General features: G+C 43.2%; 2 protein-coding genes across 9 annotated transcripts in view; both read left to right on the forward strand.

The window, feature by feature from the left end:
• Window positions 1-4,781, forward strand: part of CRACR2B (calcium release activated channel regulator 2B) — a 42,174-nt gene extending 37,393 nt beyond the window's left edge. For all 7 annotated transcript variants that reach the window (XM_083427874.1, XM_083427877.1, XM_083427876.1 and 4 more), the window contains 4 exons: window positions 468-582; window positions 1,394-1,501; window positions 2,227-2,303; window positions 3,793-4,781. In XM_083427874.1, coding sequence (XP_083284000.1) covers window positions 468-582; window positions 1,394-1,501; window positions 2,227-2,303; window positions 3,793-3,877 — 385 coding nt within the window. In that variant the 3' untranslated portion in view covers window positions 3,878-4,781. The remainder of the gene's footprint in view (window positions 1-467; window positions 583-1,393; window positions 1,502-2,226; window positions 2,304-3,792) is intronic.
• Window positions 4,782-10,950: 6,169 nt separating this feature from the next.
• CD151 (CD151 molecule (Raph blood group)) overlaps window positions 10,951-26,501 on the forward strand; it is a 39,766-nt gene continuing 24,215 nt past the window's right edge. Inside the window, exon 1 of one of the 2 annotated variants that reach the window (XM_083428401.1) lies at window positions 10,951-11,105. The gene's annotated coding sequence lies outside the window, so the exon portion shown is untranslated. Of the gene's footprint in view, window positions 11,106-11,282; window positions 11,308-26,501 lie in introns of those variants that run through there. The other variant, XM_083428402.1, reaches the window with a different exon arrangement.

The following is a 26,501-nucleotide window of genomic DNA, read 5'->3' on the forward strand; positions in this document are numbered from 1 at the left end:
TCTACTCTTGTCTGTCAGTAGCTACCCAGAGTTTCAAGTAGATGTCTGCTCTTTAAAAGGAAATGAAATGAGAAACATGCCAGAAATTGAACCTAGGAACTTCTCCCTGCAAAGAAACACTCCGCTATTGGGTTATGGGCCTTCTCAAAACTTTTCCTTTGTGATACCTCCTGTTTTGGCACAAGCACTGCTTGGGAAGCTGTTGTCAGCATGTAACCCAATACCTTTACCCAGTTGGAAATCCTCGATTCTTCCAGGCTGCTTCTATGGAGGCCTCAGCCTTCCAAAGGAAACGACTGGAATGTGCTCCATACTCCATTTTGTAAGTGGAGGCAGGCCTCCGTTTTGAGCTGTTAGCAATAAGAAGGCCACACAGAGGGAGTCCATATCTAGGTTCAGTTAGGAGTAGTGGAATGTCTGCCAAGATACAAATGCATTTAAGGTTCTCAGATTTTGTTTGGCATTAGATTCCAGAGTATTACCAAGCAGTATTTCCGAAGAGTGGATGGCATCCTGGTCATGTATGACGTCACAGCAGAGTGCTCCTTCATGGCGGTCCGAAACTGGATGAGTTGTATCCAGGTCAGAATAAACATGGAAGGGAGCACAGATAACCTGGTCTTTACTGTTCATACCTCTTTTTTTTATATACTGCGGTACTAGCAAATGGTGTCTGTGTGTGGACACACCCCATTCAAGCCATTCAAGTATGGTCCTCCTTACAGCAACACTCTGGCCCAAGGAGTCTTGATAACAGGGCAACAAACTTGTGGTGATGAGAGCTGGAAATCTTGTGGAGCTTTAGGGCAGAGGGAGCATGTGTGGCTGTGCAGTTAGCCTATTCGTCTCTCTGGAGAAAGGTTGAGGAGGAATCCCTGTTGGCTCTAACCTGAGTAAAGGAGAGAGCTAATAGAGAAAGAGAAGGGTGCTAGCAAAATAATCTTTCCTTAAATTGAGCCTTTTCTGCCTGGCAGGTAGCCTAACCTTAACAATACTCAAGTATTGACTTTAATTATAGTTGAAGCATGCCAAAAAATATTGAGGCAAGGTATTAACTTGACTCTTCTTTAAATAAAAAATATGATAGGTTTATCCCCAATGTCCCTTATTCAGAACATGCAAATTATTCAGATCCCTAAGAGCACAAATCGGATTGAACCACCTTAATATTTCTTCTCAAAATGAAAGGCACTATGTAAGTTATTCTAATAATCATAAGCTTTATGGATCACCATTTAACTAGGTTCTAGAACCTTGCTTAGCTATTGTGTAAACTGAAAATGGTCAAGTGTTCTCTAAGTACCCTTATACTCGAGTGTAGGAATTAGCCTCTCTCTCCTTAATTATGAGCACACGCTTCATTGAGCAATGTCTTATGGCTTCTTTTCTTCAGGATGGAATTGAAGATGGTGCAGTGATATTTCTTGTTGGAAACAAAATGGATACAGCAGACAAAGAGGAACCCAAAGTCCCCAGGGCTGAGGGGGAAAGGCTGGCAAAGGTCTGGTTCTCTGTATTTCCCTTTCCTCCTTACACCAATCTCCTTCACTGCTAACAAACTTGATGGCATCTTCCATAACTGATGATAATAGTTGGAAATACTTAAGGGAGTTGTTCTGAGCATGAAAATATTTTCTAGGATGGTTCTATACAGAAGGAAGTGAATGAATATTTCAAAGTAGAGGATCTGCCTTGGGAAAAGTCGATCATAAGGCATCACTTTGGAAGCTAGTCTCCTTGCAATCTCAGAGTAAACCTGTTTAGGGTTAAGCATTGGTGACACCGGGAGGTAAATGTATGTGTTTTACAGATATAACAGTACAGTATGAGAATCTGCTATTTGAGAAGTAGGGACCTGGAGGAAAATTCATGCTGCTCAGGGATATGTGTGCATTTCCTCTGTGCCTCAAGCATTCCTGCGCAAACATTCTTCCAGTAAACTTATTCAAACCTTAGAATGTTACCTTGGACTTTTGAAGGTTTTGTGAATGGCCCCCACCGAAAAGAACTCAATGTGAGTGAGCTTTGACTCACATAAATTAGGTACCTCATTGAGAATTAGAAAGCAAGAAACCTTTAGGAAGACAGAGTATCTTCAGTGTTCATGAAGGTAAACCCTGAATATATTAATGGGTGTAGCAAGAAAGGGGCGAAATGTGATTCCAGTGGCAGATTCTGACAATTGTTGATGAAGTTACTTTCTGCCTTCTTTCCCTCTTTTTGCAGGAATATAAAGCTGTCTTCTATGAGTGCAGTGCAAGGACTGGCTATAACATTCAGGAGCCCATGCTGCACATGGCAAGGTCTGTGCAAACAGTTCCCATAAAACTGTAAAAAGAGCAGAAGCCACTCATCCAGTTCCAGCAAAGTTGCTAGGCTTGGTCCTGGTTAAACAGCAACAGATGACAAAACATAGCAGTGTGTTGGTTCCAGTTAAACCGTAAGAGTCCAGTGGGTGGAGATAATTTCTTCCTCCGTGTTTTGCAGTTCCCTGGTGTGCTTTGAGCACTGCCACACTGCAAATGTTAGTTAAACTCCATTTATCACAGGGTGGATACTCTGTAGGGTTAAATATTGAAGACTGCAAGATGCTCAGATACCATACAGCAGGGCTGGAGAACATGTGGCTCTCAAGATGCTGGTGGATCCCATCAGCCCCAGCCAGCATGGCCAATGGTCAGGAACAATGGGAGATGGGGGTCCAGTAACATCTAGAGGCCTTCAGGTTAACAACTCCTGCCATAGAGCTTCACCACCACAATCTCACAAGGCAGAATGTTAGCACTTCATTTTAGTGTTTGGGGAATGGAAGGTTTGTGGGGGAGGTCTATTGCCAATGTAATGATTACATAAGTTCTTATTTCTTTGCTAAGGTTCTGTCTCTTGTTTTTGTCTTGGGAGTTCCTGACAGGAGCAGATCTATGCTGGAGATCTGTCCTATTGGAAGTGCTGCCTTCCCCTGCCACTGCTGCCACTCCCACTCCCACTGCCACCACGATACCAGCTGCTGCCACCATTGCCTGCACAGCCCACTCTGCTGCCACTGCATACCCTACCACATCTGGCACTAGTGGAGAAGCAGCAGCACCATTGGTGCTGATTCAGTGAGATCTCACCGAAAATCGTGTGAGATCTTATATACTCCACAAGATCTTGCGTGTTTTCAGGCAAGATCTTGCCAGAAATGGACTCAAACTTGTCTGAAATCGACACTGATGGCGGAAGCGCTTCTCTGCTGCTGGCAGATGTGGCAGAGCAGGCAGGGTGCATGGGGGCAGGGAGTGGAGTGTTGCTTCAGGGGGCTTCTGCTGCCTGAGGTAGCATCCTCACCCTGTCTACTGGCTGAGCCAGCTCTGCCTGTTGGGTTAACTTGCAGATTCCCCAGAAAGGTCAGTTTCTCTCAGCAGATATCACATATTAACTCATAAGCCAGTTTGAGAATACTTGAATTCAAGATGATGTGCAGTCCAAACAAATACATGCACACTCTGAAGTGTGTCCCATTAAGTTCAGGAGGAATTGCTCCCAAATAAGTTGCAAAAGATGCACCTTGATTTGAATTTGATAATCATGTTGCCTTGGATGCTTTAAGGTACACTGGATGTCTCTGAAGGAGCAGTGAGCTTAGTTTGGCTTTTTGGATTGTCAGTGTGATGCTAGAGTACTCATCCTTTCATGCTGAGATAATGTATGCTGCTTCCCCACTCAATTTGAGATTAGTGCCAAGATTTGCCTGTCTCTTACTCTACTCCTTCTCTTCTGTGCTGACCTCCTATTTTGTGTGTGTTGCAGACTGTTGACAGCACATGAGGACAAGCAGAGAGAGCAGGCATTGCACCTGGAGGAGTACAACAAGAGGAAGGGATGCTGTTTGTAACAGAATCGTTCAGGGATATGTTAGAAAATAAAGAACAGCCTAAAGCACAGAGTTGGCTGCCTCCCTGCAAGAAGATAGGGATAACTGTGATTGAACTGAAGGAAGAGTCAAGATCTTTTTTAAAAAGAAAGAAAGAAAAGAGTGCTGTATCAAAGTGACATGACATCTTTTGCAGCTGCAAATCGCTCCTGCTTTTTCCGCAATGCTTCAGGGAAGTGCTTCAAATCACAGCTCATAGTTCCAGCATTATTGGCTTACCTATAGAACCATTCAAGCTGCTTCACAGGGTCTCAAGACTACACTCAGAAACAATGTGAGTTATGCAAGTGTAAGTTATTGCAATGGAGTCGTGCAACAATAAAGTGATAATGTCTTGACTGGAGTGGAGTGGTACCAGCTTTCTGCTATAATCTCACTGCACCAAAAGCATCAATTCCTTGCCTTCATCTTCCCTTCTCTTCCTGGTTCTGCCTGAAGCACTTCCCTCCTGCATGGCAGGGCTACCTCTGGAGATGATCGTAAGTCATGAGCTCAGGAACATGAGAAGAGCCTTCTGGATCAGGTCTGGTGAGGCATGCTGTTCTCACAGTGACCAACTAGACAGACCCCCGTAGAAAACATCCAGGCAGGGCAGGAGTACAACAGCACTCTGCCCACATGGGATTCCAGCAACTGGTATGCAGTGGCATAATGCCTTTGACCGTGGAGGTAGAACCTAGCCATCATGGCGAGTAGCCATAGATGCTTTATTCTCTATTAATTTGCCAAATTCTTTTTTAAAGCCATCCAAGTTGGTAGCCATCGCTACCTCCTGTGGGAGCTTACCAATAGGATACCTGCGTATTGTGAATGGTTTCCTGCCCAGCTACATGTGTTAATACAATCATCTCAGTAATTATCACCACTCCGCTGTGTGTGCCTGTTGTGTTTAAGCTGTAATTCTCACCGACTGCGGTTTGCAGCTCACTGCTGTTCAACTTCCACCCTACATTTTTCTCATTTATTTATTTAAGATTTCACTTCATACACCCAACAAAGGGTGCTTGAGTCCACAAAAGCATACACTAGTGATGGGGAATCTGGTACCCTCCAGACGTCATTGCACCCCAACTAACACCAGCCCAGCCGGCCTGGCCAAAGGTCAGAGGTGATGGGAACTGGAACTCCAGCAACATAGTAAAAATAAAAATAAAAAAATTATTATTGATACCCCACCCATCTGGCTGTGTTGCCACTGACTCCCCATCCTGACCTACCATATAGTATTGTAAATGTGTTACATCTATTTAAGCTGGTCAAAGACTCAGATTGCTAATAAAAGCAGGCTCCCCAATATTACTGATAAAGAGCAGTGAAGGAATGGAAATGTATACATAACAGGTGGACCAGCAATAATACCATTTTACTTAATTCAGTTGCTACCAAGGCTTGACCGAAGCTATAGATCTAAGCAAAATGGGCCTCTAGAGTTAGCAAAATCAGCCCTTAGTTCTGTCTGTTATTTGGAAACATTTCAATTAATGCTGTATAAACATGCAATAATCCAATTGGATTTAAAGATAGCTGTGTGTAAACGGGGAAGCTCTTCCATGCATTGTTTGCTGCAGCACTGTTCTCTGGAGGGTGGGTGGGGTCATGGGTATAGTCAGGATTTTTGTTAGAGGGGGGCAGGACTTTGTTAGGGGGGGCTGAACTGATGTGATTGGTCAGTTAAGTATTCCTATTGTTTTACTTTTTCTAGGGCCTATGCCCATGGGTGAAGTGAAGAAGGTCCCCCCCACCCCCCGCCTAAGCAGAATGAAATGCCCTTGAGGGTAGTTTCTGTTCTTGACATGCTGCTGTATATACACACATTATAGATTGGAGGCCCTTACTTGCTGTTCATTCAAGTGAGCACACGGTGGTGCTGTGTCATAATAATAACAACAGCTATCCAAGATGTCAGCAAAGGCGTGATAATATATTTGGAATGTGTGAAGGCCTTAAAGGGAAATTCAGGTGCCTATTCCTTTGCCAATCTGGGGCCCTCCAGCAGTGCTGGCAGAGGCTGATGGGAGTTGTAGTCCAAAAACGCTGGAAGACAGCAGGTTAGCGAAGGCTGCTCCACACACTTTACAATGTGACTGCATTTAGGGCAAAATTAATTGATTAATCCAGTGGGCTGTGCACCCTACCCTGTTTTAATGTGCCTAATTTTATGTATGGCATCAAGTTTATCCTGCCCTTCTTTTAAATAAAAATCAAGGCAGCATAGAAATAGCTTAAAGCCCAATACATGTGCAATTTCTTCACACAGCAGGCCCTACTAGAGTGTCCAAGGAAGGACGGAGAGTTTTTTAGTATATTGTATCCATGGGAGCCAACTGCTAGGGGCCGAGGGGTCTTTGCCCCCTAATAAAATATTTGAGGAGGCTGCCCCCCCCCCAGTTGATGGGCATTGCCATTCAAATGGTGTGTGTGCCTCGTGTCATGTGATTACACAGGGCGGGGCTTACCTGTGCCCCTCCCCCATATTTTATTCAAGTTGGCACCCTTGATTGTACCCACCCAGGCTAATGACAGTGAAGGCACCCTCTCTACCCATGTGAAGGAGAGCACGTGAAGCCACGTTGTCCCATTAGTACAAGTGCTCCTTCTGCCTGTTCAATGGGACGTTCTCCCTCTGTGAGCCCCCAAATCTCTTCAGGTGGTTCCCTAACCCCCTGGAGCAGCATGGAGGGGGGCTTGGGAGCAACCAGAATGCATGCCACCCCTTATTGGGGAAAGTTAGGCCTTTTGGATGAGTCACTTGCCTAACCCTCCCTCACAGGCTTTTGTGGAAATAAAAGGGAGAAAGGAGAGAGAACCACGCATGCTTTGAGGTCCTTGGAGAAAAGAAGATATATGTGCAAAGAACCAGAAGTGGGATGGGGAGACTTTTTCAGCCATTTTGGACAACCTTTCAAGTGCTGCATGCCAGAGATGGGTGAGGCCAGAGGCAAAAGTAGGAGGAGCAGCAAATGTCAGATATTAATTTTGTGCAGTAAATTTGTTTCTACACACAATCCTCTCTGTCTTCCTTCCAGAGAAATGAGAGGCTAAAGACACATTCTTATTCATTTATTGTATTAATTATTAAATTTATATACTGTCCATCATAAAATCCCAGGGCGGTTCACAGAATAAAATGCAGGATAAAAACAAGTAAATGAAACAAAACAGGAAAACAATACCCCCCCCCTTCCCACAGACACATTTAAAAGGCTGTAGCATATTAATCAGCCAAAGGCCTGGTTTAAGAGGAACATTTTTGCCTGGCGCTTAAAAATATATAATGAAGGCGCCAGGCAAACCACCTTGGGGAGAGCGTTCCACAAACGGGGAGCCAATACAGAAAAGGCCTGTTCTCGTGTTGCCACCTTCATGTGGCGAAGGTATATGAAGAAGGGCCTCAGGTGATGAACGCAGAGTCCGGGACGGCAGCAAGAACACTTGGGGTGCAAAGCTGAGGGCATGTCCTGAAGAAGCAGGTTTCCAATAAAGAAGCATTTGGACCCCATTTGTTAGGTTTCCTATCCCTGTAATAATCAACCATATAAATAATACAATGCAGAAGAGGATCCCAGCAATACAATTTCACAGCCCAGGCTGATCCAGGTCAGTCATGAACTGGCAGGAGCCAGTGCAGACTGAAGTATTTCATGCACCTAGAGTATAAGTGCTGGGAAAGCTCTCTTTTAAAAAAAACCCCTATCACTTGTAGCTGAGCTTTATATTTGGGAAAGTTACTTAGAGCATTAGCTATTAACATTTCAGTCTTGGTTTTAAGATATTTCCTCAAGTCTGCCCTGTTTATAAATGTGTTGCATGCATTGCGGAGGTTGGAGGTGGGGGGGGGGGGGAGGAGTGGAGGTGAAAGCAGAAGCTGCTCCTTTGATTTGCCATGTAAAAAAAGAGTTTCAGTTTTCCCTCAGAAATGACTCAGATTCCTGTGAAGTTGGTCCAGCGTTGTTCTTACATTTCCTAAGGAGCTCTGAGGTAGACCAAAAGCTTTCTGAGTCAAGCAGCTGTACTGTACAAGAGTGAGGCATGTCCCCCCCCCCCTTCAAATAATTCTGTCAGGTGTTTGGAAGCCTGGCACTAAGGGAAATGGAATTTGTGACTCTCAGTACAGGTAATGTGTCCCCCACCCCTCCTGACTCTTCGCTTCCAAAAAAGGAAGTGTTACACCCAATTAGCATAAGAATTACCTCACATAGATTCGATCTCTCCTCTTTCACTGTCAGTAGAGATGGCGCATTTAACAACCAGGGCTGGTGTAAGACATTTTGCTGCCTGAGGCAGAACAGTAAGCACCATGCTCACCCTGAGTCAAGCACCCAAGACTTACCAGGATATTTTTGCACCAGAGGAAGAAAATCCCTCAAATGCCTTTCCCTGGGAGTAACAACACAATAACAAAAAATAAAATATTTTTTTTCTGCCCTTTTTGTGACACCCAAAATCTGCTTCCTGAGGCAATCGCTTCAATTTGCCTAATGATAGGACTGATAGCACACAAAAGGTCGTTAATCCTGGGTCACATAAACCATTTTCATAACCGATAACTGCAAAATCAAGTGTTGATTTTAAGATGTGTATACAACATTACAAATTGGGAACAGTACATGGTGCGAAAATGGCATTTAAATTAAACTAAAACTAAGCACTATAGATAGATTTAGATGTTGCCAGTTAGATACTGACAGATATCAGACTGACTTCCTTTAAAAAAGAAAGAAAGAAAGCTAAGAGGCTGGGCCTCCTGTCAGGGGGAGGAGAGAATAAACTGGAAAATGAACTAAAAAATGTTCTAATGCATCCAGAATGCATCTACAGTAATTCATATTTAGATCACTTAGCAATTTAGTTCAGAGACTTTTGAATTAGTTCAGTGAATTTTGATCAACTGAACTTTTCCATTCCAAGCAGAGGCATTTAAGTCATATCCAGTTTGGCGCTCAGGCTTTATTTACAATAATGCACTGAAAATACATTCCCTCTGGACAATATTAAATAGGAAAATGATGACTCACTTCCAATTCTAAAAAGAGATGCTTTTAGCAGGGGAAATGTTTTTTCTATGACTATCACATCCCGTCATGCCTAGTGCCCGACAGTATTGTTATAGGAGACACTGTGTTGAAGTAGGGGAGTCAGTGAGACAAATACATAGGCTCAATAGTCATTAGTGATTTATTACAACACACTTATACCAGTAGATCATCTGTTGCTGGAAGCCAGAGGATTAAGGACTAAAATGAAGCAAGTGCTGGAATGTGCATGTGTATTAATGCACCCAAAATTATGGCGCTTCCACAGTTAGTTGCTTATTCTTTCCTAACCTGGTGCAGGAGGCAGTGGAGGACAGAGGTGCCTGGTGTGCTCTGGTCCATGGGGTCACGAAGAGTTGGACACGACTAAACGACTAAACAACAACAACAACCACCTGGTGCCTTCTAGGTGTTTCCGATTACGACTGTGATTTAAAAAAAGGAAAAAAAAGAAATGTGAACATTAAGAAAATAGTGACTCGCTACTGCTTTGGGACGCCTACTGTTGAAATCAGAACAGCAAATCTCACAGGGAGTCTTGACGATGTGCTGTCACTCTCAGTGGGAATTTTTTGCACGTGTATTTTACATATTTTAAGATAGATTTGCTTCTTAGAGTCTATGGGGAAATGGTACCAAAAATATGTAAAATGTATTTTAAGTACATTTTACGCACAATTTTGCCTAAGACTCTAGGGGGGGATTGAACATAAAATACATTAAAGGTACTATAGGTGCACTCTAAGTCTCCTATCCAAAAATATGACATCAGAAATGGCAATATTTAGAAACCAGCAGGCAAATATTTCAACCTGTCAGGACACACTGCTACTATCCTTAGGATGGCCTCCCACAAAGAAATTAAACTTTGGAAGGAGGATCCAATGTGAAATTGCTGAATTACAACTTATCAAGAAGTTCTGTTCTATTAATTTGGGTCTGAATCGAGACAATGGTTTTCAGCTCCTGCTGCTGTGAAGCCTGATTTGCTTATCTCAAGCTCTTGTTACAGAGTGTACTTTTTGCATTCCATTGCCATTTGACTCCAACATCTGATGGAGAAAACTCTTCTACTTTGAGAAAGCTTATGTGAAATGTGCTAGTTTTAAGGTGCCTCAGGAATCTTTGTTGTAGTTGGTTGAAGAGTACTGTATAAAACTTTGGAAGGTGTTAGCCACTTTGTGATTGAAACTTTATAGAAGAAACTCACAAGTGTCTCAATTCAGGAAAAGCTTTGCCAATTGACTCTGTTGAATGTACAAACCGGACCATACACACATGTGTAAGCATATTTATCACAGTGGGCAGGATCCTGATAGAAAGGGAAACAGAAGTTGCATTTTACCATGGACAAAATAGTGTGGTTTATGTGCTGAGAAAATACATACCTGCAGCAACAGAAGCATCACAAGGAAGAAGGTTAATTGTAGTCCTCAAACAATATATAAGACTTGCATATTTTACTGTACTAGTAATCAATGGCGATTGTCTGGCGCAATTTTGCAGATCAAAGAATTTCCCAACCTTGGTGCAACCCCTTCAAAAGAGTTGGATGTGCCTTAAAGCTGCATGGGATTGCAGCCCAATTTAAAATAATGGTACCATCCCTTCTGTTCCACAAGAATTCCAATGAGCATTTGTGTGATTTTATGGTTTTGCCACATTTTTTTTTGGTCTGCTTTAATGTTTTTACTGCTATTTTAAATGTTAGAATTTAAATGTTGTGTTTCATGTGAGTTGTTGTAACTCACCTTGGGAGGGTATATGCACCCTAAAGAGATGGGTTTAGAAAGCAATTTAAAAAATAATCGACATGGCCACGCCCTTGGGGAATCCAGTATAGGAATAATCCGCCTCCATTCAGAATCGTCGCTCCTACAATCCTAGTCCTGATTGAGGACTAGGATTCAAACTTTCTCTGCCCCGCCTAACTGAAGGGCAATGATCGCCTTCTCCCGCTAGGCGTCCCAGACTCGTCGCAGAGAAAGATCAGAGTTTATTCAAACAGTTAAAAATATTCCATTAGCCTCAGGGGCCGAGAACTGGGAGGGGTCTGCGGAGTAGTAGCGGCTTGCGTTGCATTCTCGCTCGCCGCGCCGTCTGGAAACGGATTCTCGCCGAGAACAGAGAAGACCACCGTCATCGCGAGGTAATAGGTCTGCGCCGGCTCTGGGGTCCGGGGGTTTGTTGGATCGTGCGCGCACGAGGTTGCTTGCGTGTAAGGGAAGGAAAGCAAAGCAAGCGGCCAGAAAGAGGGGAGGGGAGGCGGAAATCCATCCACCTGGAGCTGCAACAAAGGCAACCCTCGCGCTGTGGCCTTGAAGCCGGGAGCAAGGAAAGCGGGCTTGCTTTTGCAAGGTTGTTTGGGCAGGTTTGAATCTTCCTGGAGTTGAGCGAGGAGGAGGGGAGCAAATGTGGGCGCGCGAGGCCCGCAAAGTTAGTGAAAGCGGCTTTGGTGAGAGTGCGAGGGATGGGAGACTTCTCTTCCTCTTTGCGCAGGTCTTGGGAAGCCAAGATGCCTTTTGCTTCGAGGAGGAGGAGGAGGGTGGGCGGTGCAGGAGCGCCGAAAGGGGCCCCTCGTTTGGGGTCAGGCTTGCAAAGGGCGGCGCGGGGAGAAGAAGGTACGAGGCCCACGAAGGTGAATGTTGTTTTGATCTCCGAGGGAGTGAGCTCGAACTTGGTGTGTGAGGGGGAGAGAGAAGAGGGTAGAGTTCCTTTTGCTTTGAAACGCATGGGTGGCTCAAATTCCTCTCTCAAGACCGCATTTTTTCCGTTTATTTCATAACATTTTTTCTTAACCACCCCTTCATCATGCGAATCCAAGGGTGTGGAGTGCAGAGTGTGACAACCATTTATAAATGCAGTGAAACAAAACCAGAACGAGCCACAAGATTAAAAGGGCAAGCTGGAAATGCAAACTAAGGAACCCAAACATTTCTGACTAAAAATTCTGACTAGTATCTTGATGTTTCTTTAGCATGAAACCTAAAGGATATAGTTGGCTTATATACACTTAAATGTTTTCTTTCTGTTTAAAATAAAAAAAAACTTTCTGCCTACATCCTGGCCATCACAACAGTTAAGGGTAAACATATGAAAAGAATGAACTTTTGTACAGCAGGATTCTGCAACACAATCTGTTTCAATCTGCCTAATCTGGACCCTTCCTCTTTCTGGATAGCTGTGATAATAGTGAAGAAAACGTGGGAAACAGTCTAAAAGTATATGGCTTCTGAGGGAAGTTTTTGCTATCTGGACTTTAGGCTTAACTGTGTAGGCACACCTTCAAAGAGTTCATTTCCTGTGCTGTGGGGTTTTTGGTTCATCCAGTGCCTGGATTAAGGGCTCAGCCATTGGGAATCCAAGCCTTACTTAGGTCAACAAGGCTGGGGCAAACAGTCAGCTGGAAATGATTTTGCTGGGGTGGAATAACATTGAGTACAGATGAGAGATTTCAGAGACTTCACCCATCATTGCCCACCATATATATGCACATTTGGCAAGAGCTTCAAGACTGAAAAACCAGTTGGAGTAGAGTACATAGCAGGGCAGAAAATAAATGAATATGTATTCCAGAGAGATGGCTCTCTATGCTACTTTTAAATCTGTTTAATGCATCATTTCATTTGCTGTCTAACTTTTTTTCAAAAAAATTAAAATGTACATGAAGTGTCAGATTTTAAAAAAATCTAATACATTTTACTATTCAGTGTGATTTACTGGATTACAGTAGGGATTGCATAAGGCCCTTTATCTTGAAGTGATTCTCAGGGACGAAAGTTTTGTTTCAGAACCCATCACCAGCAATTTAAGTTCAGTATTGAACATGCAAGAAAACTTTGCAGGGGCTCCATGCGATCTGCCTCTGTTTTAACTCTGCACCTGTCTGACTACTCTTGACTTCTGCAGGCAGTTATGCAAATGATGAGGAAGCATGAGTGAGCCATATTACCACCATAATGTGGGGAGAAGATACTTGCATTTCTTCCTCTGTGGTGAGACAAATGCAGAAATAGTTCATATGCATCTTTTCTGAGGTGTGATGCAGGTTGCCCCTACACATGTAGCAGCAGAAGCAGGCAATGATAAAGCACTTGTTCACTTCCTCCCATGATTTTTCTGGGAACTATATTTCACTACATTTTCTTAAGAACTGTAAATGTGAATGGTATAGAACAAAGTTGGGGAATCTGCAACCCTTCAGATGTTGGGCTCCCAACTTCCATCAGCCCCAACTGATGCCTGAGAATGATGGACATTGTAATCCAACAGTATCTGGCGAGTGACCTCCCTTGATACAGGCCTTTGAGAACCCCCTTTGGGCTGCAGAAGCCGCTAATGCTGTTTCCTTTTATTTTTGTGGACACACCCTTCCTCCTCAATAATGGGAAGACATTATAGTAAAAGGAGCTTTTTCTTGAAGTGCTGCATTACACCACAGTGCCAGGCTTGCTAGGGCATCCAAGAAGCTGCACCTCTTAATTATTTAATGGATTGTACAATCTTGCACGGTCTGGGGTGGGGCAGGGCATATGCTTCTTGCGGTTGTATCATCTGTTTCGATCCTCAGTTGACTGCGGAGGGTATGTGTTTATCTGCGTGTTTGTATGTGTGTGCAGGCCATGATGGAGGAAAGGATAGGGTTGTGGCCTAGCAGGGAAAGGGGCAAATGGTGTGGCTCAGGCAACTGTGAGGGGAAAATGAAAAAAGAAGAGAGGACTGCAAAGGGCAGTTGGACCTGTAGGCAGTTCTGGGCAACTGTATCTAGGATCTTAGAACAAACAAAGGCAAAAAGCTGCAGGCTGCAGTGGAATTTCCTGGCATTGACTGTCAAGGGCTGGAACCGAGCCTTAAAGGAGCAAAGTCCATTTTTTAAACAATGCAGGCCATAAGAAAGTCAAGTTTACCTGAGTTTGGAGTGAAATACTGTAATGAATCAGATTCTGGGTCTTGCATTGCAGCAAGGGTTCTAAGGTGAGAGATGTCTGGAGAGCATGTTAATTTCCGGACCAAAACATACATCTCTTTGTGAAAGAGGTTGTGAAAGAATAACACTGTTTTATTTATTTTTAAAGGTTAGACACATCATCTTGCTTTGGGTGGCACCGGCTTCCTCTGTGAGTTTAGGAGAGCTAGTCTATGTGTAGCCTTGGTGCCATGCAGAGTTAGCTGTGGCCTGAACCTATCACGTTTACTGGGTTGAAGCAAGCCTAACTGATTAGTTATTAAGCTACAATCTTTTTCTACAAAGTACGCCCCAACTTATTTCAGAGGAACCTGCTCTTGTGTAAATATGCATAGGATTGCAACTGGTCTAGACCTAACTTGGACCATTCCCCAGGTTGAAATGTGGATACATGGAGAGCACATTTTCCTAGACTGGGAATGTGTGCACCTTGCTGACCTGGAGGCTTTGTCCAGTGGGTGGGCCAACTAAAGGAGTTCATCTCTCATTCTCAGGTCCTCATCTTTTTAGGTTCACTTCTGTAGTCTTCCCATTTTATGCCATTCTCAGTCCCTTACCTCTGTGGATTCAGCCTCTTGTGGCAATGGAAGAAAGTGTGGAGATTCCAAATACAGTGGTACCTTGGGTTAAGTACTTAATTCGTTCCGGAGGTCCGTTCTTAACCTGAAACTGTTCTTAACCTGAAGCACCACTTTAGCTAATGGGGCTTCCTGCCGCCGCTGTGCCGCTGCACGATTTCTGTTCTCATCCTGAAGCAAAGTTCTTAACCCGAGGTAATATTTCTGGATTAGCGGAGTCTGTAACCTGAAGCGTATGTAACCCGAGGTACCACTGTACTAAAAGGCACATATCTCAAATGTGCAAATTAGCTTACACATACTTTTACTATTTGCTTGTACCCTCCCCTTTATACCTTTGTTAGTGGCAATTGATAGGCTGAAAGAATATAAAGGGCATACTCTCTTCCCATTTATATATTAAAAATGTCTGGTTGGCTGCAGGTGATTCTGAGTCACTATAGTTGAATGGCGATTTACAGGCTTGGCACACATTGTGACCAGGCTTCTTTAAGCATTTACTTTAGACTGGCTTAGGTGGGAGGGTCTGACTGAAGGCAGGGGTAGCAGGCAGCAAGAAGCTCAAGACTAGAAAGCAAGTATTTACCACAGTGGGGCCCTGAACTTCGCTTGGATTTCAGGCTATGCCACCAGTCATCAAAATTCAAAACCTGCCGTGATGTTGTCAGCCTTTCATTTGCTCATATTAAACTTAGTTAAAAATTAATGGGGTCGTGGGAAATCAATGTAAGTAGGCATGGACTATGTCAGTGGGTTTTAAAAGCAAACAAACTTGGAATAAATTCAATAGGTTTTCACAAGAAAAAGACTGCCTGCCATGTTAAAATTCTAGCTGCCTTCACTTTGAATATGTAATTGCTTTTGGCAAAGAAAACATGTGTTTAAAAGAAACATAGCTGATTTTCCACCCCCTGCTCTGAAGGTTGTGTAACAGAACGGGATTCTTGATGGAGTAAACACACACCTCGTGCCAGCATTTCTAGCATGCCATTTGCCAAGTTGCATCCTTGGGGTGCTCAGAGTGTTAGCAATGGGGAATCACAGGAGCAGGCCCTCACACTTGTCTCTGCAGCAGTGCAAGGCTCATTTTTTATTTATCCATTTAGACGTGAAAATGTCCAAGAACCCAAACTGATTTTTCTTTAAATGACACACGTGTGTGTGTGTGTGTGTGTGTGTAAGGGAAGTTGGATTCCCTCTGGAATTTGCTATCCCATGCAATCTGTTCCACAACACTTCGCAGCTTAAACCAGCCTTGTTCCATGAAATGTGCTTCGCCCCTCCGCCCATCCTCTCAAAAACCATGTCCTCTGACCCAGGAACATTATTTCCTTTTGTTCCTAAAGGAAACATGCTGCCCTAGGACTGCTGAGTACAGCTCCCACAGAGAGTGCTGGAAGTTGCCCTAAAATAGCATATGGGCCTCCTGCAATGAAAACAAAGCCAGTATTAATTCCAGTTTGAGAGGAGCCACTCCTGCGGGGCAGGCTGGACTTTGCTACTAGCCACACAGATGGCTAAAGAGAAGCCAGTGTAGCAGAGACAGTTCAACATTGCATGCTGGAAAAAAGGCCCACAGTTCCCAGTGGTAATATGAACCTTAAACCTATGGCCTACTGATAGACCCCAAGCCCATCCCCTCAGTCAACATGTGGCAAAGCGTCTCTTGGCTACTTGTTTCTGCTGCTTTTGCACCAACACCCACCCCTTACCTTCCCTCCTACCTGCCAGGGCTAGAAAAACATCTTTTAAAATATGACCTTGAACTCTGATAGAGTGGTACCTTGTTACTCGAACGGCTTGGCTCCCAAACAAATTGGCTCCCGAACACCGCAAACCCAGAAGTAAGTGTTCTGGTTTGCGAATGTTTTTCAGAAGCCGAACATCTGACGTGGCTTCTGCTTGGGTGCAGGAAGCTCCTGCAGCTCCTGCGGCCGATCGGAAGCCGCGCCTCAGTTTTCGAACGGTTTCAGGAGTTAAATGGACTCCTGCAATGGATTAAGTTCAAGAACCGAGGTACCACTGTAATGTATTTTCTTGCTGGATGGAGGACAGAGAGGGTTGTGTGTGTTGAAATTGGCCTACTGTGCAAAGATAAAATTTACACTAAGTGCTCTGCCTGCTTTTGCCTCCGGTCTCACTGCCTGCCACTGGTGTTTTTTGTTGTTGTTGTTGTTATTATTACTTGGAAGATTGTCCAGAATGGAATGCAGGCCTTGGACTGAGAAAAGTTCCCCACCCCTGTGTTACCTTGGCTTAGCTCAGCGTGGTGTGGGAGTAAACAGGACTTGGGTGCAGCAAAGCACTGTCGGGTTCAAATACATTGCAAGGAAAATCTATATTTTTACAAGTTCTGTTCATTCAGGAATAAACTGGGTAGGGAAGTTAGAAATCATTCCCCGCATACTTCCCCACTTGCAGTGGTGGCTGTTAAGAGTCCCTGCATTTAAACCTACATGCCAAGCAGGAAACTTTACCCTGGGATGCAGCAGCATTGTGTTGCCTCAGTGTGTTTTTTGTTTTTTTTCTTCAAAAAATGGGAAAGGAATTGATTCTTTTTCAACTTAGTAACAGAAACCATTATTCCGCCTGTGACCAATAACTATATTACCTTTTGACACTATAAAGACATATAGGAAAGGGATTGTTATGCATAATGAGAGGTCAATTTACCTTTATCAGCCTGTTTCTTTGATTCTGAGGGAGAGTCAACATAAGTGTATATGATTATACATCACCTTGCAGAACCCAAGCACAATTTATGGAACTGACCATATTGATGGTTAGAGGTGCTGGGTGTCGGATATCAATCTTACGCATTATGCCCTCTGGTGGTTTCTGGAAGAAAATGGAAGATAGTGTTCATCATGTTTGGTTGTATATTGAAACATTTTATGATTTTATAATTTAAATGAGTCTGCTTTGGTACAACGTAAGACATTTATTGAAAGTATATTATTGGAAGTAAAAAAAGAATTACCAGTAGGTTGTATCCAATAATTGTCACACTCCATTATTGCCTTTAATTTCAGTGGGTTCTTAACTTAAACCCATTAATTTCAGTGTGCCTGCTTTGAGTATATCTAACATTTGATACAGCTGGTTACTGCCAAATACAACTAGTTGTATTTGATTGTACATTCATTCTCAGTGGAGAGCAAAGATCCTTATTCCTCTTATGAGACCCAGTAGATCTCAGAGCAGTCTTATTTTCATCTATTTGAAATAAATTCCCCTGTGTTTCGGTTCAAATACAGTTCACCTGTCCCATTTCAGAGACATGGGGCTAGCTGGGAAGTGGAGGAAGAGAAAGAGAAAGATGGCCATGTTCTTTCTTAGTCTCGAAGGCATTTTTTAAGGTGGCAGAGGCTTGAGAGAGGGATAGTTGTGTCACTTATCCCCCATTTGTGTTGCAAAAGGCCATGTCCAGTAGGCACCTATGACTTGTGCAGTTGCATTCAGTATGGTGATAGACATGGTCTGTCCACAAAGTGTGGCTTTTTAAACATATAAGGTATTTTGCTTCAGATTACTGGGAAAATGAGGGCAGGATCCTGCACAAGTAAAAAAGAAACAGCTGTATGCTTCTTTTGTGGACAAAAAGTGATGATATGGACAAGCTCTAGCTGCCTGCAGTAGTTCCTGCTATGAAACCTCTGTGCATCCAATGTATAGTGTCTGTTCAGTCACTGCACTGCTTTTGTGTTCAATAGATAGATGTCAGCTGAAAACAAAGGGAGCAACGCAAGTGCTTCTTTTATGTGAAATTATATAGAATCCTGCTGCTTAAAACAAGAAAGAAAAGAAAAGAGCCATTTAGCTACATTCACTTTGATAGGCACTGTGTATAAGCATTTTAACAGTGCGGTAAACTGTGTACTGATCCCTTTATGGGAGTGCTTCCTCTACCTTTGTGGTGGTAGGTGGCTAATCAGTCGTCCTCCAGATATTGCTGGACTGACATTCCTATCAAACCTGACCAGCATGGCCCAGTGGTCAGAGGTGATGGGCTTTATAGTTCAGCAACATCCTGAGGGCGACGGGTAAGCCAGCCATGCTGTAGTGTAGAGCAGTGTTTTTCAACCAGTGTGCCGTGGCACCCTGGGGTGCCTTGAATGATGGTTAGGGGTGCCACAGTCAACAGTGGCCTCTATCCTTCTTTCTTTCCCTCCCTCTTCTGATGCCCTCTTGAGTTTCTGCCTTCTAAAGGCTTGCACAGCTGTTCGTTGTGGCAGTCCCACTGCTGCCTCATGTTCACCTTTGGCCAGTCTCTGTTGGGCCACTGAGGCTGGGGGCATCCTCTGCCCAGGTCCCTGTGGGGCAGCATGAGGAGGCACATCTCTTTGGAGCACGGGGGAGCAGTGGCTGCCCAAGGACACCCAAGGAGACAGGGGAGGAGGCTGAGAGACTATTCCATGAGGGAGGATGTTCAAAAAAGGGTGAAATGCTGCCAGCTCTGCAGGCAAGGGGTGACATAACTGGGCTCCTGAGCCTCACAGGGGTGTCGCAGAAAGAAAGTAGTTGGTCAAGGGAGCCGTGGACTCAAAAAGTTTGAAAACCTCTGGTGTGTAGAGGATTTGCCATGGGAACTGGAACTGGGCTGACATTTCCACGTTCAGAGATATGTGCTTTCCACAGTTTTGTTGCAGAGTTCAGGTGCTGCTGTGCCTTCCCTCCAGCATTGGCGTCTGGCTTGCCAATCAACTGCCTTTTTAAACCGCCCTTGTCTTTTCGTTGATGGGCTGCCCATTGATTTCCCTCTGATGTATACAGAGGGCTCTTCAAAGCAGCTGAGCAACAATTTTGCTGGGTCCTCTCAAAACTATGTGGCGCTAGGAAGGTGGAGAGTATAGGGAGAGGGAAGCACTTTTGTTTTTAGCAACAAGCACTGTTAATTTTGGTTCCCTGGAGGATTAATTTCAGGATCTGGTTTAGTTGGTGGTTGGGGCTGTTGTAGCAACAGAGCGGGGAGGGGAGCTTGACTGAGAACCATCCTCTCACTGGCACTGCTGCATCTTTATTCAGAAGTAAGTCCCACTCATTTTAGTAGTGTTTACTCCAAAGTAAGTGTGCATGGAATCACAGCCCTGGTGTTGGACAATGCAATATACTGCACCCCCCACTCTGTCTCTGAGCAGTCCCCTTCCCTTCCTCTGGAAAGGATAGGAATGAGGCTTCCTATTTATTAATAGTGACAAATGTGCTTGGATTTCAAAATGGAAGGCAGGGAGACTTGTGTAAATCTGTCCACGGCTTGCTGTAAGGAAGGAACAGAAATGTGGCTGAAAAACTGGTCCCTGGCTCTGCTGCAAGTTAGTGGCACATCCTGGAATTACATTTGCATCCATTTCTGGTCCATTCAGATTATGGTAAATCATTGGTTTCACGGCTGTTCATAATGTGTATTCCTGCTCTTGGTGTGTGCTAAATGTTCCTCTTGTTAAAAAGCAAGGGCTCCCATCTCTGCCAGCGTGGATTGGTGGACCCAGGCAGCTCATTTCCAGCAGGTTCTGCTACATTTATTTAATATATTTATATCTTGACTTTCATGGGCGCCAACTTGGGGCCCAGGCCTTGTGGGGCCTCGGAGATCATGCCCGAGTCCTCGCGAGACCTCCCAACGTGACTTCCGGTTTGTACCGGAAGTTGCATCAGAGCCCCCAGGCCTCCTGGGCCTCCTATAGTTGGCACCTATGCTGCCTTGACATCATTTGATGTCAAGGAGTGTCTCCACCCCCATTGTTCAACCCAGATGCTGAGGTCCAGCGCCGAGGGCCTTCTGGCGGTTCCCTCACTGCGAGAAGCGAAGTTACAGGGTAACAGGCAGAGGCCCTTCTCGGTAGTGGCGCCCACCCTGTGGAACACCCTCCCATCAGATGTCAAGGAAATAAACAACTACCTGACGTTTGTTGTAATGTATTTTTAATCTTCTGTTGGAAGCCGCCCAGAGTGGTTTGGGAAACAAAGCCAGATGGGTGGGGTATAAATAATTTATTATTATTATTATTAAATTATTAAGGTGGCTCATGTAAAACTATCAAATCATGTTTAAAAGTTATTTTTTAAAAAATGCATTTAAAAAAGCCAATAGAGCCAAACACACCAAGACTACATCAGAGAAAGGGAGCAATTTAGAGGCAGCAATCTTTAGGAAAATGCCCAAGAGAAATGTTTTTAATGTGCTTGCCATATAAATGAGAGTGGAGACGTGCTAACTCTGTTTCTTTGGGAAGTGAATTCCAAAGGTGGGATGTGAAAAGTAAAAAGGCCCTGTTCATGGTCACCAGCCACCTCAACTCTAAAGAGGTGGGAATATGAAAGCTATGTCCTCATAAACTCTAGCAAGGAAATCTCCATCCCTGTCAATACATTCCTAATCACATAATCAGAATCCTGTGTATTAAGCAACAATTACATGTCTCCCTGTTTTGGTTATGAGTCACTATCTTATTTCTAGAACTCTTGCCTCTTTACTCTTCCACCATCAGTTTTCTTATGCCCAAGATTTCTCTTCATCAGTGTGCATTTTTCTGAGGTGTCCGTTTATCAGTGAATCTTCTCCCTTTATCATCTGTTTCCTTCCATTTGTCAGTATCTTCAAGAAGTATTTAAAGACTAATCTTTTGCTCAGGCCTAAGTTGTGTGACTCACTTCCTCGGTTTTCCTCTTAAGCAGCCAATTCTGTGACAAAATAAAGGGCACTAATGATTATGCACTTAAAACAGACAGGAGGGATTTGTGGACAACTTCTGCTCTCAAGCTATTTAAGAAGAGGCATCACACAAGGAGAGCAGAAGTTGTTCACAAGTCCCTCCTGTCTGTTTAAGTGCATAATCATTAGTGCCCTTTATTTTGTCACATAATTTACTTTGCTTCTAGGGAAATGTTGAAGCCTTCATTCCCTGGGAGCAAGGGGGCGGGGCTGGAGTCAGGGTGGGCGGGACTGAAGCTCAAAGTGGGCAGGGCCAGAGCAAGAGGCCCCCCTCTTCTTTCTCCCCCCTCCTCCTCTTCCTCTCACTTCTCTTTCCCTCACTACAGAAAATCTCCCCACTCCATCCAAAAGCAATTAGGCTTGAGGGAAGGGGAGAAATTACCAATTCATGCAAATTTATATCCTGACTTTCACAGTCATTTTGCATCAGAATGCACAGCAGGTTATTTCAGCTTGTTTTTTGATATTGTCTTTCCTCCCTACCCAGCAGCAGCACACAGTAGTCCTGCATTAGGGCTTCAGGTGCAAGAAATTAGCTTTCCTTGTGAAAGTGACTGGAGTGAGGCTGGGTTTAGCAAAGTTAGTCCAGATCGAAAAGGGTTGTGTTCCTGAGCCTCACTCTTGACACTTCACTGAAAGACGCTAGTCCTTTTTTATTGTTCTTCTCATCTCAATAACTGTTGAAGTGGCTTCTGTAAATCAATGGTGCAAAGTACTTTTAGAATGAAAGGAGCTTTATTTAAGTTGATGATGTTCTATGCAGTGGTGTTTCCATCAATCACCCCCTCAGAGAGCTGTCTTGGAGGCTGACTTCCCAATATAAACACAACGGAGCCAACTGTCTCTCTTGAGGATTCTATAGCACTCTCTGTAAGATGATATTATTGAATACACAGAGGATCTTCTCTCTCTCTCCCTCTCTCTACACACACACACACAGGCTTTGTCATTAGCTAAACAGTTCCCTAAAATATGCTTGGTTGAGGCCAGAGATAATTCTCCTTAAACTCTGCAGATTGTGAAATAAAATCCTTTTTACTGACCAAATGCATTTTTCCTTAGCTGTGGGTTTAAAATAGAGATCAGCAACTAGAAGAACCCAGGGCCACATCTGAGGCCTCCAGAGATAACACAGAGACCAGAGCCATAGCTCGGTGGTAGAGCATACAGAAGGAGCCCGCCATTAAATCCTGGAGAGCTGATGCCAGTTGCCAGTGCTGAGCCAAATGAGCCAATGGCCTGTCTTGGTATAAGGTCACTTCCTGTATTTCTAGAAGACAATTGGAGGCAACCACACACTCCCAAGGAACAGGATGATTCCCTGGCAATTTCTTTCAACCAAAGCCCTGTAATTTTACTCCAACTACAGACAAACTATACGTTTAAAGCACATTTGAAGCACATTTTCTGCCTCAAAGAATTCTGGGCACTGTAGTTTGTTAATGGGTTGCTGGGACTTGTAACTCCATGAGGTGTAAACTTTACAGCCCAGAATTCTTTGAGGGGGGAAATGCATTTTAAAGGTATAGTGTGTACACATGAATGCCTCCTATTAAAACATAGGGATAACAAATGTGAAAAGGTCCTCCTCGCTCAGTGTGTATTTCTCCCAAGCTGCTATAAGATTGGTCAGGCTTGTGTGTGTGTTTGCTTTCCAAACTGTTTAATATTCAGTTAAGCTGTCTAGGAACCATGCATTTTAGGCATTGGAAGCCATATAAAAATCAGGTGGCTTGAGTCTGAGGTTCCTTTCTTTCCCACAAGTGTCTTGATAATAGAGGAATTTATTTAGACTTCAGGTTTGTGCCTGTCAATGGCAGAAGTCTTTCCTCAAATATTTGGTCTTAAACCTGCAGAGAACATGTTTGCTCTTCATAGAACAAGTCATGCAGACCTTGTTCAGGCAAACTTCCTAATGTCATCAGATGCAGTTTGGCAGAGTTTTAAAAAACCAACCAAAAAGTCCAACGGCATCTTAAAGATGAACAGATTAATTGTGGGATAAAGATTATAATAACCAGGAGTCTTTGGCAACTGTTTGCTTTCTGTGGATCTCTCAATAAATCTCTGTAGAACAGGGACAGTAAAGTCTAAGTGAGGGAGAAATGTGGGCAAATCTTACTTTTTTTTTGGGTGGGAGGGAAATCATGGTCTTCTGATTGAGGGCAGATTTCCATGACCTTTTCCTCCACCTCCCTGTTGGCTCATTCAAATAGTTTACAAAGCCGTCATGGGTTAAAAGGCAAGCCCTAATAATGTTTGCATGAGTTAGTCTTGTATTTGAGAGCAAGGAAGTGTGGTTTGTGGCTTTTGTTTGTTGGTAAGTGTGCAGGCTTATTTTTAAACATCCCTGCATATTAGTCCATGAGTAGAGCTGCTATCAGCTTTGTTTTTAACTCTGTGGAGATACTTAAGGGTTTTAGAACCACATGTCTATTGTCTTTGCAAACAGTTATTTTTGTCTGTTGTTATCTGATGTAGACACTTTCTTAGTCATACTGAATTTGCAGAGTGCTCATCATAAATATATGACCTTAGGCATGTTTCAAGACTTGACTAACAGTTACCTAACATTTTTATTAAGGATTTTTAAATGTTACTATTCGAAAGAAGCCCAGAGACCAGGGGTAAACACATTTTTTAGAATTGTTATTTATTATTGTGGCTTGTTACTATGTTTTTTTGAGATCATGGGTGCTGTACAGAGAATGATTAAATTGGTTAGTTTGTTGTTGTTTTAACCATTTTTGTTGGGGTTTGATGTTTTGAAATTGTTGTTTTAAAGGTTTAAATTATGCTTGAGCTGCCTATAAGGTAAGGTAAGTTAAGAATATGATGAATAGATGAAGAAATATTTTCTTTAACATTCTGTTGACTTACTTGTCCTGCTATCCTTTTTAAAAACACCCTCCAATAAAACTATATACTGGAATGCATTAGGCATATCTTGCAATAAATATTTCTACTTAGGGTTGCCATATGTCTGGAATTTCCTGGACATACCTGGAATACTGCAGTTGGAAGCAGTGTCCGGGTGGAAATTGGCAAAATGTCCTGGAAAATCTGGATGTATGGCAACCCTAAGTAGAAATATTTATTGCAAGATATGCCTAATGCATTCCAAAATAGCTCAACAACTTTTGTCTCTAATTTTTTTGAAATATGGCAACCTTATTTCTCCTTCAACCACAGTTTTAAGCCTTTGGTCAGGTTCACACACAACGTGAAACCTTTTTGGGCACAGAAACACATTTGAAATTGAAGAAATTGCTGTTGGCATCACAAAATACCCATTTCACAAAGGAAAAAATTGTGATGCTTTCCCTCAAAAAGAAAACCAGACAAAACATTGACACCCTTGCCAAAAACAAATATAACACAGGCTGAATGTGCAGGCAGCCTCTCCCCCCCCCCCCCGAAAAAGAGCTTTCACTTTTGGGGTTGGTAATGCTTGGTTTGTGCAATTTTTGTTGACTTACGTTTCCGTTGAAATGTAAGGATTGCTTGGCCTTTGTTTCCTAAGGTCCTGTTTAGTGTTTAGATCTAAACTCAGGATAGGTTAAAGCAGAAATAGCTTCAGGACCTACTTTCTTTGTTCCTGTACAGGTTGAGACAAGTGTATCTGGCAACAAGTGTGTGACTCAATAGATGTATATAGTCTGTAATTATATGATTGTGTGAGCAAATGGCTTTGCAGAGCATATGCATGCTTGACATTACTTGGGGAGGAGCCCCCAAAGTGGGTGTAATGTATGTGACTGGAGAGTTAGAGCAGTTGAGAGAGGGCTGGGCCCTACCCTTGTAACAGGCTTTGTGTATGTGGCTTGGAAGAATCACTTTATCTCACTGCCTAATGTTCATTGTGAGTTACAAAGATGCTTAAAAATATATGTGTATGCATATTTGCTGTATAAATGGGTGGACAAAAGGTAGATTGGAATCCAGTGGTAAATCTTGTGGGATAACCAGCCTCTTAGAACCAACATGCTCCAGTCTAATTAGCACATGAAGGGGTTAATACCATAGAGTGAGCTGTCCTGCCAGGCTTAGCTAGGTCAATTCTCTAACCCCCTCACCTTGAGTGGAAGGTAATCAAACCTGTTGTTCCCCTTCAGTCTACCTGAGAAGCTCAGCATGGAAGGTGATATGAGCTGTTTGCTCCAAGCCATTCTTCTATTCCTATCCTAATAATTTATACTTTCACCACTATAACCAAGCTAAGTTTTACTGCCTGTGTTTTCTGGCTGATATATGGAAAAGCACATGAACCTGACCTTTGAAGAGTTTGTAAATCCTACTTTAACTTACCAAACGCGATCTTTTTCTATGCTAGGGGAAGAGGGGAGCTTTGGGAGGAACTTAGAAGGGCATCTCACTCCCTTTCTGATTCCTTTTCCTTGCTTAGCTGATGAATGAGGACCCCAAAAGACTTACATGCCTGCTTTCATTAGCAGGAAAGCTGACGGTGAGCATGAGGAACTGCGATAATTTCCTTCTCTGTGTATGCATTTGCAAGTAACAAGATGACATTGCCTGCAGGATCTTTGTAGTCTTGCTAATAAAGAACATCTTGAGATGTGTATAAACAGCTCCAGAGAATTCTGCATGTTACGCTTTGCATGGTCTTGTGCAGCTAATAACTCATTATGGTGAATGAGAACAGAATGTCTTAGAATGAAACACAGGCTGTGTAGAAAGAGGGGTGGAACCCAAAGAGTACCCCAAATCTAAACACTGCCTAAGTTTTGTGGAGTTTCATTGGCCTCTGCTTGTCTGGGCACACTAGTGAGGTTTCGTAGCAGTAGGTTGATGTGTGGGCATCTATGTCTTGGCATGCGGTTGGGTTTGCGGGCCTTTGTGATCTCTTTCAACTCTGTGATTCCTTTTTTCTGCAAGCCTGAAGTTGCAGGCAGAGAATGATTTATTAAAATATTTATATACTGCTGTATCAGAAAAATGTTTGCAACAATATAAAAACATAAAACCAAACAATAAAATCATATCAAGTTAATAACAAGTTAAAAGCAAAAAGAAATGAAAAATGGATTGAAATGCTGTGCTGAGGCACAGAAAATTCTGCTTTCGACTCATGGGTCAACCACTATCTTAAGTGTGAGCACTTCTGTTTTTCAGACTGAGCATAAGTTTGATTTGAGGATGAACCACCTTACCCTTTGAAGAGGGAGAGGTGCAGTTTCTCCTAATAGTAGTTCAAGTCTAATTTCCTTTCTCTGTAAGTAAAACAGCTCACTAGGCCTAGATTTGAAAGTTGCCAGTTGCAACCACGTCCCTCTTT

Source organism: Podarcis tiliguerta (genome assembly GCF_965153285.1).
Source record: "Podarcis tiliguerta genome assembly, chromosome: 1".
NCBI lineage: Eukaryota > Metazoa > Chordata > Lepidosauria > Squamata > Lacertidae > Podarcis > Podarcis tiliguerta.